Source organism: Notamacropus eugenii, chromosome 2 (genome assembly GCF_028372415.1).
Source record: "Notamacropus eugenii isolate mMacEug1 chromosome 2, mMacEug1.pri_v2, whole genome shotgun sequence".
Lineage (NCBI taxonomy): Eukaryota > Metazoa > Chordata > Mammalia > Diprotodontia > Macropodidae > Notamacropus > Notamacropus eugenii.
In genome coordinates, this window is record NC_092873.1 from 241,622,485 (window position 1) to 241,635,949 (window position 13,465).

The 13,465-nt window shown below is 37.9% G+C and overlaps 1 protein-coding gene and 1 pseudogene across 1 annotated transcript in view; one reads left to right on the forward strand and one right to left on the reverse strand.

Moving 5' to 3' along the window:
- The window catches only part of PPIL4 (peptidylprolyl isomerase like 4), a 37,202-nt gene extending 23,737 nt beyond the window's left edge, over positions 1-13,465 (reverse strand). The window contains exons 1-7 of the mRNA XM_072643678.1: positions 13,225-13,465; positions 10,782-10,849; positions 10,637-10,701; positions 9,542-9,659; positions 4,463-4,605; positions 3,071-3,167; positions 1,632-1,748 (exon numbers count right to left, since the gene is read on the reverse strand). Coding sequence (XP_072499779.1) covers positions 1,632-1,748; positions 3,071-3,167; positions 4,463-4,605; positions 9,542-9,659; positions 10,637-10,701; positions 10,782-10,849; positions 13,225-13,294 — 678 coding nt within the window. The 5' untranslated portion in view covers positions 13,295-13,465. The remainder of the gene's footprint in view (positions 1-1,631; positions 1,749-3,070; positions 3,168-4,462; positions 4,606-9,541; positions 9,660-10,636; positions 10,702-10,781; positions 10,850-13,224) is intronic.
- Positions 6,551-7,854, forward strand: LOC140530423 (diphosphoinositol polyphosphate phosphohydrolase NUDT4B-like; annotated as a pseudogene).

The following is a 13,465-nucleotide window of genomic DNA, read 5'->3' on the forward strand; positions in this document are numbered from 1 at the left end:
TTGGGGGCCCCAATACCTCCTAAAGAACTCTTTCAGTTTTGGAAAGTTCTCCTCCTCTCTATACCATGTATCTCTTTCCTGAATTACAATTACAATGTCACCATACAATATTTAAAAACACACATGAAAGAGACTTATTTAAATAGTTTTACAATGCCCAGAAAACAAGTCTAGCTTAGGATGCTTTTTTTTTAAAGAAGCAATCTTTAAAAAGTATTTATAAAGTGAATTTGCTGCTGGACTTTGCAGCAAATCCACTTTATAAATACTTTTTCAAACTATTCCTGTTCCACAGAGAAACTGGAATATTAATGCATTTAGCATGTGAAAAATTCCTGTCCAAGGAAAGTTTATGCAAACTGAGCAGAATGTACAGGGATAATGCTAACCACACTAGGAAACGGATACGTCCTAGCCAGAAACGTTGCTAGTTGTTGTCAACACTTTGAATTCCCAGTTCCTATTATAGTACTTTGCATAATAATTGCCTAATAAATGTTTTAATGGATTCAATACGAAAGTATAGCATAGTCATATAAAACTCAGAGTAGGCTAAGGATGGCTAGGAAGCAAAAGACAACAAAAATGAGTTTTAAAAAGCTGTATTCGGAAAAAGATAATAACCAAAGAAGGGTTGACTGCTGCTCAAGGCCCACGGGACAATTACCAAATTTCAGAACTGGAAGGGACTTCAGAAGCCATCGAAGCCCAATCCATACTCTTAAAATGAAACCTCCCGAGAACACACCCAAGTGGTCATTCAACTTTTGCCTGAAGACCTTTAGTGAATTTGAGGAACTCTTTTCCATTTTTAGAAATTTCTAATCGTTCCTCCATGGTTCCCCCCCTCCATGCCATATGACTCCTCCAATATTCCTCCTTCTCTGTTACTGTCACCATTCTGGGGCAGGCCTTAGGCCTGGACCACTGCAATAGCTGCTGGTGGGTCTGTCTGCCTCAAGACTCCTCTCATTCCAATCCATCTTCCATTTAGCCAGTAAAGCAATTTTCCTAAAATGCAGGTCTGACCATGTCACCCTCACCCCCACTCAATAAATTCCAGGAGTTCCCTATAAGCTCCAGGATCAAATACAAAATGCTCTGTTTGGCATCCAAAGTCCCTGCTCCTACCTTTCCAGTCTTCTCACACCTCACTCCACACCACATACTCTTTAATCCAATAACAACAGACTCCAGGCCATTCAATTTTCCATCTCTCATTTATGAGTATTTTTCCCTGGCCTCTCCCCCACCCCTGGAATGTGCTCCCTCTTCCATTCCAACTACAGACTTGCCTGGCTTCCTTTAAAGTACCATCTAAAATCCCACCTTCTAGAAAGCCTTTCCTCAGCTAATTATCTCCTATTTGTCATGTATATGGTTTGTCGGTAAGTATTTGTTTGCAGGTTGTCTCCACCCTTAGACTGCGAGTTCCTTGATGGCAAAGACTGATTTTTTTGCCTCTTTTTGTATCAGCAGCACTTCGCATGGTATCTGACACATAGTAGGTATTTTATAAATATTTATTAACTGGTCAAAATTATCACAGCAAGAGTTGCCCTACAGGCAAACACACACATAACACTGAAGAAATATGTGCAAGAATATATTTAAGCAGAAAGTTATCTTACCATTTCTAGAAGAATAGCCTGAGTTTTTGCCTCCTTCTCAGCCATTATTTCTTCAATTTCTTCAGCTGATCTCCCTTTGAAATCATCTATTTCTTCATCTGCTCCTATTCGGCCACTCTACAAGGGGAAAAAGCATTTTGCAAATAAAAACATAAATACTGACCCATGTATTTAATGGAAAAAAATCTAATATATATGAAAGACAAAATACCTTTCCATAGTTAAAAAAAGCAATCAGGAGTAAGCTAACAAGGGTGATGAAATTAATCTAATGCCAACCAAAATGAACTGCTGAGCAACCAAGATGACAAAGAATCCTGTAGAAATTAGCCAGTGTCCAACAGATTATTGATTTCCAAAAAGTAAACAATGCCACAAATGGTATCCAAAGTCTTTCATTCACAAAGTTTAATTTTAGGCCACACATCACCAACACCAGTTTAAGATACATTAGGGACAAGATGTGATTTCACAGGTATAAAGAACACCCGGATGAGGAAACTCTCAAATGGGAACATTCTCTGCAACTCAGTCTGAGAAAGCTGCCCTGAGCACTAAGACATTGAGTCGCCAGGATGGGTCAAGGATATGACCCGAACCCAAGTCTTCCTGGTTTCAAGGCTGGCTGTCTGCTCATCAGGCTGATGCTGTTCAGAGTGGAAAAAAATCTACACTGATATAAAACAGTCCCTCAATTGCAAGGGCCCTCCCAAGGAAACCAGTTCAGTTTGGACCTTCGAGTATATCTCAGACAAAACCAAACTAGTACCCCAATAGAGCAGTAATGTCAGAGGTAGGCTGGTATTATCACTACTCCAAATACCCTCTGCTGCCCTTCTCCCCTTTGCTACAAATGCACAAATATATACATATTTTTGTCCTATTCTAATCAAGACGCACATCCCTGGAAATAAGATTTTTAGAGAAATTTTTAAAAATTCAAGTCAAAACAGCTAATGCAGTTTGAAGTGTCTCAAAATCATTACTGTTTTAATAAAAAGAAAAGGGCAAAGGAGAAAAACAACACTGCAATAAAGAGCTATGTTTTAACAGATGAGCAGTAGTAGAACTAAGAAAAAGCATCAGAAATGCAGCAGCAAGGGGATTCTATGTGTGACTTTAAGGAAAGTCACATCAAAGTAGTGGGATGGCTAGGTCAGTGTCTGCAAAAAGAGGACTACAAGTTTCTCTGTCTGAACCTAAGCAAGCCCTACAGAAATAGTTACAAAACATAATTCTGAAGAAACCATTTTGAGTGTGAAAATCACATCCACCCATGACAATGTACAATCCCAAGAAGATTCAGAAAAATCAAAGAACTTCTTAGTAGAAAAGACTATAGATGCCATCCAGTCACATCCCCTCATTTCACAAATAAGAAAAATGACCCCAAAAGGTGAAGTCACAGCCAGAAAGTGGCAAAGAGTCAGCATACTTACATCTAGTTGTTCTCTGGTTGGTTCTGGTGACCGATCAGGAATTGATAAGCCAGCTGGGTCATCAAATGGATCATCTAAAATCACTGTATGATTTATCCTTACAAATGAAAAGCAAATCATAGGTCTGAATTAAAGTATTTCAGAATCTACACATTAACCATAAAATTTTTTAAAATAATAAAAGTCAGCCATCTTTAACCATTCCTCAAGTCAAAAGAGAATCTATATCAAGTTCTTAAAATCTGCTACTTCAAAAGAAATCATTTTCATTTTTGTTTTCATGTTGCTATGACTATCTGACATGATATTCACCTGCAATGACCTCTAAAGTAGAGAATTATTCAAATGCTGAAATCCTAAACTTTTGCCTTATTTCTTCATTATCTACAGGACCTCTTAAAGCAATGCATTTTACTTTCTGAGGAAAATTAGTAACCATTAGTACCATTATTAACATCAAGCTATATTATTTTAAAGATTTTTTTCAAAACAAATAGCTAACATGTAGTACAATAATCTTATAATTATTTAAATAGAAAGGCAAATAGTCATGACTACAAGAATTCTTCTAGTCTTCCATTAAACCACTTTCATTCCTCCCACGGAACAATTTCTACATATCACTACTACTAAAAAGTATTTATTAAGAGCCCAAGTGAATATAAGTGTGCTAAAATACTAAAGCACAATATGTACAGAGACCAACACTAAAATAATCTGATACCCACTGACCTCATAAGGTTTGGCTCAAGTTCCAGCTCCCTCAAAAAAGCTATTAGAATTAAATTGATCAACATACCACATGCCATGTCTTATACTTGATGGCAGCCTCTGCACACAAATTCATGTATACATACATGTACACATACATGTGTACACACACACAGAGTTCACTCAGTTGTGAGTGCCTTCCTAGTCACTGCATATGAATCTTGTACATATCTTGCATTTACCTATCTACGAACATGCTGTATCCACTCCCACAGCACCCACCTCACCCCCAGAGCAGAATGTAAAATGTTCTTGGAGGAAAGGATTCTCTCCCTTCCATATTTTTATCAGAGTTCCTGTCACATAGCAAATGCCTAATAAACATCTGTTCACTGAGTGAACCTAAGTCCTTAAAGACTACCAGGCTCTGGCAAGTCCTACCAAGCTGAAAAGACTTCAACTACATGGCAGACTATGAGTCTGTTGGTCAGGACCCAGCCTAGGTAATTTCATAACACCTCATCACCAAATAGCTAACCATAACAGATTTTTCTGGACAGAGCCACTCGTAAAGGCTTCTAAGGCAGGGAGTTACAGTTTGCTATCAGATAGGGAAGTCTACATGCTATGAAATCACAGATCCTTAAAGCACTGTATGTACAGTGCAAACAGTAATCACACCTGATATCCTGATACGGCACAAAGTCTTTGTCAACAAAAGTCTCATTAATTTTCATGATCACATCCATTCCTTCTGTTACTTCACCAAATACTGTATGTACGCCATCAAGGTAATCTAGATTTTCTCCTGTGGTAATAAGAAACTAGATGTGAAAAAGAGAAGATGTATATTATTACATAATAAAGTAAACACCTTTAGAAAGTATATAGCCAAAGTTATTCAAAAACATAAAAATATACAAATCAGATTATATCTAAAGAGATAAGTTTTGTATAACCTCAAAACAGTATGTTAGTAAGTCATGCTAACATAAATTTTGAAAACTTTTAGTTCAACTATGTATGTATGAGTGCATGCACACGTGTGCATCTGTATTAATATTGAGATGGCAATTTGTGAGGTTGTGCAAAGTGGCTAATTTCAAATGGGACTAATTTTAATGAATGTGGTGGGAAAACCCAGGTTACCAAAAAAGTAAAAACAAATCAGAGATCCTAAAATTGGATACTACCATTGTCATTTCTAGTGTCAGCTCTCTCACCCCAACCCCCCCCCAGGGAGCTTCGGAGAAGTCATTTCATCTCCCTAGGCCGAATTTTTCCAGTTAACAATATTCATAACAACAACAACAGCAACCATAATAGTATGGTAGACTTATGCACAACATTAAAGTTTACAAAGTCCTTTCTTAAAAAAACGTTTTCCCCAATTACATGTTAAAACAATTTTAAAACTTTTTTTAAGTTTTGAGTTCCAAATTCTATCCCTCCCTGAGACGACACGTAATCATGTAAAGCATTTCCATATTAGTCATTTCATACAAAAAGAATCAAATACAAAAAAAGAATGAAAGAAGAAAGTGAAAAATAACATGCTTCCGGCTGTATTCAGACATCAGTTCTTTCTCTGGAGACAGACAGCATGCTTCATCATGAGCCCTTTGGGATTGTCTTAGATCACTGTATTGCTGAGAATAGCCAACCCATTTACAGTTCTTCATGGAACAATATTGTTTTTACTGTGTACAACATTTTCCTGGTTTTGCTCACTTCAATTTGCAACCGTTCATGTAAGTCTTTCCAGATTTTTCTGAAATCATCCTAATTTTTTTTTAGCACAATAATATTCCATCACAATCACAGCTTGTTTAGAATTCCCCAATTGATGGGCATCCCTTCAATTTCCAATTCTTAAACACCACAAAAAGAACTACTATAAATTATTTTTGTACAAATAGGTCCTTTTCCCTTTTTTTGATGTCTCTGAGATACAGATCTAGCAGTAGTATTGTTGGATCAAAAGGTATGTACAGTTTGACAGCCTTTAGAGCATAATTCCAAATTGTTCTCCAGAATGGTTGGATCAATTCACAACTCTACCAACAGTAAGTACATTCATGTCCCAGTTTTCCCATATCCCTTCCAACATTTATCACTTTACTTTTCTGACAGAGTCCTTTTGCAAACATTTCATTCAACCTCATACGATCTGTACAACACCTTGTGAGGTAGATAATATCTGTAATTAGCATCCTCATTTTACAGACAAGAAAACTGAGACTTAAACAGTAAAGTTATTTGACCATAATCACACAACTAGTAAGCACAAGAGTCAGGACTCAAACCCAGGTCTTCTGACTCCCAATTCACCATTCTTTCCACTATGCTAAGCAAAAAAATAAAAGGAACTGGCCTAGAAAATATCCCAAATCTATTCTAGCTCCTCCATCCATTTTCTATTTAATTGGCTTCTTCTTCATTACAGAATTTTAAAGGATTAGCAGAGTGTTTTCAAAAAAATTAAAAATAAAAGAACAAATAAACTGTAATCAAACAGTTTTAAAAGGTTAAATAGTATGATGTTCTGATTCAGAGGTTCAAAATAATTTCCTTACAATGAAAATTATTAAAACATTAGAATGGGAAGGGGTGGTGGTGGTAGGAAGCAAGGTATGGTCTACCACCCACAAAGTCCTCCAAACGGAACTAGAAAATGAACTAGATCAGATCCTGATAAGGAAATCCAGAAAAAGTCACTGCGTCCTTTGTCCAGCCCAGTCTGGTGTAGGGAAACAGAGAGGGACATCTATGGACAATGGGGACCAGGTCGGGCCAAGAAAACATGGCAGCTCAAGCAATCTAGCATCCAAGGAGAGGCCAGAACAAAAGGAGGTTCCACACCCAGATCAGCCCACCCCCAGACCTATCTATGGCACTGTAACAGGGACAAGTGTGAACCAGCAGTTCTGTCACCCACTACCAAGTTTCAGGTCAGAGTGAGAAGGAGACCTGCTCACAGTAGTAGAGTGGTAGCTTTTTCAGGTAGGAGGCTTTGGGTGGTGAATAGGAGAAAGTTCAGAAGCCAGTAGCTCACACTTTGGAAATACAGTAGAATCTTAGTTCCAGCATCTAGCCCACTATGCAGAAAATAAGCAAGGCAGGAATCCCAGACCAAAAGGGAATCTATAGTTCTGTCATTCAGAACCAACAGTTTTCCCTCTAACTGATCATGGTAAAGTCCAGCAGCAGTCTACTCTAACAGATTCAAACCAAGGGTCAAACCATTCTGGGATTAATGAAAGCTTGTAGGTCCTCAGAATGTTCCTGAGATATGGGAATAACACAATACTCAAAAATCCAAAACAGGAACAGCTCAGTCCTTCCCTCTACAAGTGTGGCAGAGTTCAGCCCTAACATCAATACCAAAGTCAGGAAGTGGGCTGGAAGAATGGGCAAACAAACAAACAAACAAACAAAAAAGAACCCCACCATGACGAGCTATTATGAAGGCAGGAACATTCAAGACAGCAGAGGAGGAGGAGGAATCCACCTCTTTACGATGCCTAAGCCAAAAGAGAAGGCTTATTGAAACAGAGGGCTCCAAAGCAAGTGGCCTGGGATGCTGTCAGGGAGCAGCAGTCAGTAATCAAATCGATGGATTGTCCCTGGGCAAGGAATGAAGCCTGAGGAAGTCAAGAGGAGCTGCAGTAAGAACAACATATAAAGATGCTGATGTGAGAAACAAACTAGACAGACTTCTGGGGATATCTGAGTAGAATCAGGCCAGCATGCGTTGCACTTAGGTTTGTGTTCTTACTATCACTAAAATATTGGAAGACTGGGAAAATTCTGTTAACACAGCAGTAAAGACAGAATAGTTCAAGGTTGAAGATGCCATTAACATTCTTCAATGTACATGCTGAGTATTTGGAAAAACTGAAGTTGGGCTGCTCACCAACCAATGAAAACTCCATGGTTTCCGCCCTTCTAGACCACAATTCTTTACATGAACTTCTGCAAACACTTGGGAGTTGCCATCTACTCTAAGAGAAATATCTAGGTGACCACAGACAGTCTCACAGCGAGAGAAGCTCCTGTCCTTGACATCCACATGTTTAAGCTCTTTCTGAATTTTCATATAATATGTATTCAGGCAGTTTTCATAGTTTTCAGATGCTTTGAAATATTTCCTGTTTTCTTTAACAGTATAAAATATTTCAATAAACCAAAGCCAAAAAGAAAAAAAGGATTTTTTTTTAAGATGCTTTAACTATAAGCCCTCTCTTTTTCCCCAAATACATTTCTATTTTACAGACTGCTCTGGTTTTCAAAATTGGTCAGTTTCCATACTAACCTACTCTGGTGTATGGGTGTGGGTGTTTTTTTTTTTTTAAGTACATCCAAGGAAGAAATGACTAGATACTTTCCTAAAGTACTGACCCAAGGAAAGCAAGCCTCCTTTAGTGGTTTTGAGTTTTTAGAGCTATTCATTTCAAAAGATTAAAATTTTTATAGTGTTTATGTTTCAGACATGTTATCGCCCTCACAATTTCTTGGAATTTAGAGAGAGAATCAATGTGTACTCAACACCATTTCCCTGCTATAAGAGGGCACTGTTTTGTATACATGTGATATCTTTTTCCCCCTCTTATGATTTCAACATAGAAGTTTTCTCCAATGCCCAGTATGGATGATATTTTACTATGAGCCACTGTCATAAGATCACTAAGATTCAGATTCATCTTCATTCTCCCTTTGCTATATCATTCTTTTGTGCAGAATGCCTTAGGAAAACTTTAAGTTATTGTTTTCAATTTAAAAAAACCCTACTTTATACAATTAGTCATTTTCATCATGGTCTACTGTGTATTTGGTTTGTTTCAATAATTCACTGCTGTAAATAGTGCACTGCCATCAAGCTCAAATACTTTCTCATTCAATTTCTAAATTCCTTTTAGTCCCGGGGAGCTTTTTTGATTTATCTTTCCTGGCTAACAACAGCCAACAGGATGTAGAGGTATATGGTGTACGATGATGGGGAGTTTACACTGTTTTGGAACCTCTTCAATATTCTGCAAACCCTTCAAATTTCATTCTCAATGAAATTTTAGGAGTGGGACACTTTTAAATCCCTTCAAATTTAGAAAAAAGTATGACAGGGGATTTTATGTTCTTCCCAGTCTTAAAATGCTTAAGCCATTTAAAACTAAGAATCCCATCTAAAATGCAAATATGTCTTCTGGAATGCCTTCTTCCTACTAAGGTCAGAACTGAGGGTTAAGTATAAAAACCTTTAGCACTGTGAAGAGATATAGGGTTAAAAATCATTCTTCTGTATAAACTTTGTAAATATTTCTATTTCCTGAAGAGTTCAAATCTGGCCTCAGACACTTACTAGCTGTGTGACCCTGGGCAAGTCATTTACTCCTGTTTGCCTCAGTTTCCCCATCTGCCAAATGGGCTGGAGAAGGAAATGGCAAACCACTGCATAATCTTTGCCAAGAAAACCCCAAATGGGTTCACAAAGAGTCAGATACAACTGAAACAAATGAACAATAACAACAAAATATTCTAAATGGTAAATAGTGAGTGGAAAGTACATATAATTTAAACATTTTGTTCTTCGGTACACAAATTGTTGGCCCTCTTTTAAAACATAATTGTGTAAAATGCTACTCTAAATTAAAATTGAGTACTGTTAAATTGGGTAATTGAGGAAAAAAATATGAATTTTGTTCAAGTATAAGTCTCACCTTTCTAGAATTGCTGCAATAGGTTTATTTGCAAAAAGCAGCTCACCTGAGATCCATGTTGATCACTGCCATTGTTCACCATAGATACTGTGCCCTTTTTCTTGTGCTTAATTCTTGGCATTTTTTCTGCCTCAAAAAACCTTGCTTGATCACCATACAGGTGCCTGAAAATACACAGCTGTTTTTAATAACCATAAATAGGCAAAGATGAAACTATGATAAAAAAGCAGATACTTCAATTTTTCAAATAAAAGCCACAATGAAATAGTCCAATTGTGTACAATTGTTTCTGAATTTAGAAATGGAAATTACTAGTGAAAAACTGTTTATGTAAAGATGTTGAATTTAAACATTTCCATCATTTCACTGGTATATTCAATAATTCAACATCAGTGAAGAAAACTCCTAAACAATTTGCTATGGCTGAAACCCAGTGTGACATGATAGACATACTGAAAGATGACATAAAATTACACATGTAAGTTTCTACTAAGCATCAGGACATCAGTACACTCTTCTTTTTCCCTTCTGAAATCAAGAAGGACACACAAAGTTGAATAAACAAAATAAATTTATAGCTTAAGGCCTAAAACAAGTGTATTGGTTGCGTTGTGAACAATGTAAAAGAAAGCATTATACTCTTAATGAAAAAAAGTTTTTCATATTCTAGACAGACACCAGTAGGATGCCCAGAGATGCCTCCTCAACAATGCACAACACTTGATTTCTTCCACATATTCTTACTCACCTTCTCCCATATGAACTATCATTCACAAAAAAACTGATTAAGGTTAGCTTTGTAGCTAGGGACTAATCAAACGCCCTGAACCTGCCACCTCTGGCCTCATTAGCACCTTACTTGAACTCACTGGACTAGCCAATCTCAGATTATTCACAAATAATACTTTTGAGAATGTAATCATGATTCCAAATATTACTTTCCACCACCTCCATCCCCTCCCCATTTTCCCTACAAATGCCCTCAGGAAGTTAGGTTCACATGAAAATTCTTTAAAAATCATAAAATCATGATATATTTACTACTGTTGTAATAAAGATGTATATATGGCCAAATGAAGCATATTTAATAAACATTCAATTAGGAAATTCAATTTTTGGTATGTAAACAAAAAGTACTTACACAAAGACTGACTCTCCTCCTCGGCCAGTACCCATAGGATCACCAGTTTGAATAATAAAATCTCTCTACAATACACAAAAGGCTGATCAATTGATATTCTGAGTTGAAGAATTTAGGCAATAATAAGCAATGATCACCAACTTACCTGTACGTTATGAATGAGACAATAATTGTAGTACTTTATTTTGCACAACTTCAAAAAATTCAAGCAAGCTGAAAGAAATTAACACATAATTCATCAGCAATTAATAAGGAATTTTTTAAATACGCAAACATAAGACAAGTTCTGAATTTACTTCAGTTAACTATTAAGGAAAATATATCTTTTTTGGTCCTTGTTAGAATAGTTCAAGAATAGGAATTATATCTTTTTTTTATCTTTATGTTTTCATCCCTGGCACTTGGCCCAAGGACCAGTACACAGCAAGTACTTAATAAATGCTTAGTACTGGAATGATTTATATTAAAGGCCTGGAAAAAAATCAGACGAGACTGAAAAGAAATTTCATGCTGAATCTTTTGATTTGTTTCTATTTTATTTTTAAAAGAATCTATCAGTTGCAGAGCACCAATAAAAAAGAGCTTTGTAAACCTTAAATTGCTCTACAAATGTGAAAATTATTTTTATTTATATTCAACATATATAAAATAAACTGGTCTGGTATAGAAAGTATAAATTCAGAAGATAAATATGTTCTAGAATGAGAATGTTCTATAAACCTGGTGTTTTTAGGCAAATGAAATTGTAAAATTTATTCAATAAACACAAATTCACCTTTTACTAAACACTAAATGCCTGTTATATACATGGCACTGTCCTTCAATGACAAAGTAACTGGCCTGAAGGTGGCTGAGACACAGAATAAATATAATGCAATTTAGAATGAGAGAAATGTATAGGAGAAGTCACAGAGGCACAAAAAGATTAGGAACTAAAAGATCTTTCTTGAGCTAATAGTATGAAGGAAGCATTCATGGCAGAGATAGAATCTGGGCCATAACTTAAAGAAAGGTTTCTTAACTCGGCATCTATAAACTTATTTTTTAAATATTTTGACAACCACATTTTAATATAATTGGTTTATACTCCTATGTATTTTATTTTATGCATAAGAAGGGGTACATAGGCTTCACCAGACTGCCAACTCTGATGCCATGACACAAAAACATTAAGAATCCCTGCCTTAAATGGAAAGATTTCAGTAAGTACAGTACAAAAAATACTTAGCTTGGAGCCAGAAAAGACCTGGGTTTGTATTCTACTAAGACTTAACTAACTGACTATGTCACTTAATCTAAGACTCAATTTCCTGATCTGTTAAATGATCTGTTAAATGTTCCTCGTCTGTTAAAGTAATGTTTATATTCCATATCTCACAGGGTTATGAAAATTAAATGTGATTATATATGTATGTATGTTTGGGTATATATGTATGTATGTAAAGATATACACATATATGAGACAGACTTTGTAAATGTCGGTTTTTATTAAATAGGCTAAGAACTATAAGGGAAAGCATTGCAAAGTTGGGGTATGACATAAACAAATGCAGAGGCCAGAATAGGCAGGATGAGGCCAGAAAGCTAATATTCAAGTTTGGCTGTACAGTAAAATGGAATTTAAGCATGCATTATGAAATTAGGAAGAGACACAGAGGACCTTAAATATCAGGAAAAAGTTTGTGCTGTTTGCCTTTGGAAGATTTATTCTGGCAGCTGTGCTTGGAAAGGCAAGACAAAGAGACCAATTAAAAAGCTATTATGAGAGACAGGGACAGGCTTTCTCAGACTCTCCAAAAGCGCCTCTCTACACCCACACCCCCATCCCAGTCCCTTAGGATTTCCCTTCTAAGATCACCTTCTAGTGTTTATCTATCATGTGTGTACCTAGGAAGAAACTCCCTCTATCAAACACAAGTTGCCTCTCCTCTGTGACTATAGTCGAAGAAAGTTGTAAAGGGCTCCAAGAGGGAAAAACTATTAGTCCAGGGTCACATCTGAGTTTTCCTGACTCAGAATCCAGCTCTCCATCCTCTCTCTGGAGCCAGACCCCTGGGTCTAATCCTCCTTTCAAAGACCTGAACACAGCTCACTACGTTCCCGGTATCCATCTAAACCCTGGGCATCCTATGAAGAGGAGGGCCATCTCAGAACTTCCAACGTGGGAACCACCTGCATGCAGTCGTGCAGATTGCAGCCCATTTGTGATTTTGGTCCCTACCCCCTAGGGAACTACCCGAGTTTCAGAGGCCGTGGGCAGTTACAAAGTATCAGAGGCTGACCACGAGCACAAGGCTACAAAGTATCAGACGCTAGAAGCAAGACCTTCCTGACCCCAAACCTGACACTGCCCCCGGCCTGGCTCCAAAACACTCCACCGGAGAATAATTTCGCAATTACCAAAGTCCCGCTCCCGCTCCCGCTCCCAGAAACTTTTCCCAAGACGAAAATCAGGATGTGGTTCAAGGGGCTGAGGAGGGAGGGGCCCCGACCCCATCCCACCTCCCACCACCCAAGGACCAGGGTCAGGGGCGGGAGAGCTGGGAGAGGCGGCTGGCAGGCCGGGGACCCCCGACGCAGCTCCTCACCCCGCGGCCGCTCCTCTGTGTACAGATCGATAACGATGTCGCCCAAAGTGGTCTCCAGCAGCACCGCCATGACGCCCGCGCCGCCTTCGGAACCGGGAAGCCCAGACCCTCAAGCTGCGGAGGCTCTTCCGCGCCAGAGATTCTTCTGCGCGACGCCTCGACCTGACGTCATCGCCAGAGCGCCTCGGGGGCGGGGAGTCGTCGCTATGGCGACCACGTGCCGGAGCCTCAGCCCTCTAGC